The sequence below is a fragment of the Austrofundulus limnaeus genome, unplaced genomic scaffold (assembly GCF_001266775.1).
Source record: "Austrofundulus limnaeus strain Quisiro unplaced genomic scaffold, Austrofundulus_limnaeus-1.0 Scaffold292, whole genome shotgun sequence".
Lineage (NCBI taxonomy): Eukaryota > Metazoa > Chordata > Actinopteri > Cyprinodontiformes > Rivulidae > Austrofundulus > Austrofundulus limnaeus.
In genome coordinates this window covers 662,407-664,933 of record NW_013952694.1, presented here as the reverse complement: position 1 = coordinate 664,933, position 2,527 = coordinate 662,407, and the positions used below count along the sequence as shown (strand labels likewise).

Below are 2,527 nucleotides of genomic sequence, written 5' to 3'. Positions count from 1 at the left end.
GTATAAGCCGCACCGGTCTATAAGCCGCATGGTTCAAAGTTCAGGAAAAAAGTCGCGGCTTATAGTCCGAAAAATACGGTATTTGTAGGGTATTGTCTTTAACTGATACTTGTAATAATTTGTCTGCTATGTGTGTTGAATAGGATTCCCATTGGATAAGGCTGTGAGTTATGCCAAACTGAGAAATCCTCTGCTCATCAATGATCTGAACATGCAGTACTATATACAGGACAGGTGCAGCTATTTTCTGAAAACATTTACTTCCTATCTGGAAGGAACTAAAAATAGAATGCAACTGTTTTGTTTTTTGTAAAGTTTTTTTGTTGTTTTGAAACAGGAGAGAAGTGTATCGGATCCTGCAGGAGGAAGGGATCGAGCTGCCACGCTATGCTGTGCTGAACCGTGACCCAGATAAACCAGATGGTCAGTCTAATTCACACATTTTTAAGCCTTGGGCCGCAACCCACAATTGTGCCGTGATCACCAACTTGAGGGCCTCAAAAAATTATGGTTTTCATTTGTGGGCTGTGAGGGCAGCGGGATGTTGTTGGTTTTCAGTTGACTGAGATGCAACACACTTTCCACAGTGCTAGGTTCATTTCTGAACACATACATGTGAGCGGGAGCTGGCCGGCTTCACCCGTGATTTTATGAAAAGCTTAAAGCCGGGCTGGTCTGTGCGGTGATTTCTCTGAACTGTCTTGTGAAAGAGGCTTTATTAATGGCTTATGATTTACTTAGGTTAAGGTCTTTGCTTGTTAAAATGTAAGTACATTTCATTTAGTTACAATGTAAATACAAATAAAAACAAGATTTAAATCATCACTTTGATCTGTGCATTAATGTCTGAAGGGGCCTCATGCCACTTTAGACCCAACAAGTTGGGCCCAAGATCAAAAAGCTTCAGCTTCATTTCTCATAAAATAGGTTGTGTGAAAACTTAACATTTTTTGTACACTTGATTTGAACCAGCCCTTACTAAAATGTATTCACGCTTGTTAAAAGTAAAATGGCACTGAAGCTCTTGTCCATGCAGCATTGTGACTCAGTTTATTTTAGAAGGCATTGATTTCTCTCAGCTCATGGATAAATATAGCAGTAAATGTGAAGTGTCCCACAGTTCTGTTCTCTGATATGAGTTGTCATTTAAGTTTTGTTTGGAGAWACAGTCTCAGTCCCATGTGGGATGAGTGATCAGATGAAAGTCAGTGAGAGTCACATGGTTAAATCAGAGCTGCTTCACAGGGCTCAAGAGTAAACAGTGCAGGGTCAAACGTCATCTGTCTGTGTTTTTAGATTAATGAAAAGTCTCTGCTGACAAATAGCAACATATACWCTGTATGTTTGTCTCAGAGTGTAACCTGGTAGAAGGAGAGGACCATGTGGAGGTGAATGGAGAGATTTTCCAGAAGCCTTTTGTGGAGAAGCCTGTCTGTGCTGAGGACCACAATGTCTACATCTACTACCCCACCTCTGCAGGAGGAGGAAGTCAGCGGCTTTTCAGAAAGGTCTTTACTTTCACATTCAGTTTACTTTTTATTCAACAAAACTCTATTACAATATTGATTGAACAAATGACAGCTTATTTACAAATTTACATTTTTCTCTTTTGAATTTTTCTTGACTTTTAAATAGAAACGTCCTTTTTATGTTTTTAACACATAATTGCTGGTGAGTTAAAATGCTGGTTTTAACCTTTACCGCTAGATAACCTTTTCTTGTTGACTCATAATGACTCCCAGCCACCACACCTAAATTTAGCTTAATTTCTTTAAAACTGACTGAATCATAACTATTTTTCTATTTTCATGTTTTGATGATGGGTAGTAAAAAGTGTAAACTCTATACAAATTAGATGTACATAATATGTACATATACAATACACATATACATACACAATATGTATATTATATATACATATTGGAATGTTCCTGCTGCAAGAATCAAGAAGCGTTTATTGTCAATATACAAATTAAATTATTGAGTTAATCTAATTTAACAAATTAGATAAACTTATCACAAAAAGGTAGAAAAGCACATCGATCCAACAAACCATATACGTCCCACCAAAAGGGTGATTATTAAATGGACTGTGTGTGTATGTAAATGTATATTTTATTGTTTTAAAATTGATGATTTTGGCAAAAAAGTAAAGAAAAACCAAAAAATCCCTATCTCAAAAAATTAGCATATCATGAAAAGGTTCTCTAAACTACTTATTAACCTAATCATCTGAATCAACAAATTAACTCTAAAAACCTGCAAAAGATTCCTGAGGCTTTTAAAAACTCACAGCCTGGTTCATTACTCAAAACCACAATCATGGATAAGACTGCTGACCTGACTGCTGTCCAGAAGGCCATCATTGACACCCTCAAGCAAGAGGGTAAGACACAGAAAGACATTTCTGAACCAATAGGCTGTTCCCAGAGTGCTGTATCAATGTACCTCAGTGGGAAGTCTGTGGGAAGGAAAAAGTGTGGCAGAAAACGYTGCACAATGAGAAGAGGTGACAGGACCCTGAGGA

The 2,527-nt window shown here is 37.5% G+C and overlaps 1 protein-coding gene across 1 annotated transcript in view; it reads left to right on the top strand.

The window, feature by feature from the left end:
* Positions 1-2,527, top strand: part of ppip5k1a (diphosphoinositol pentakisphosphate kinase 1a) — a gene marked incomplete in the record, with an annotated part of 51,223 nt that overhangs the window by 4,862 nt on the left and 43,834 nt on the right. The window contains 3 exon segments of the mRNA XM_014021413.1: positions 144-234; positions 338-423; positions 1,354-1,508. Of these exon segments, the coding sequence (XP_013876867.1) occupies positions 144-234; positions 338-423; positions 1,354-1,508 (332 nt within the window).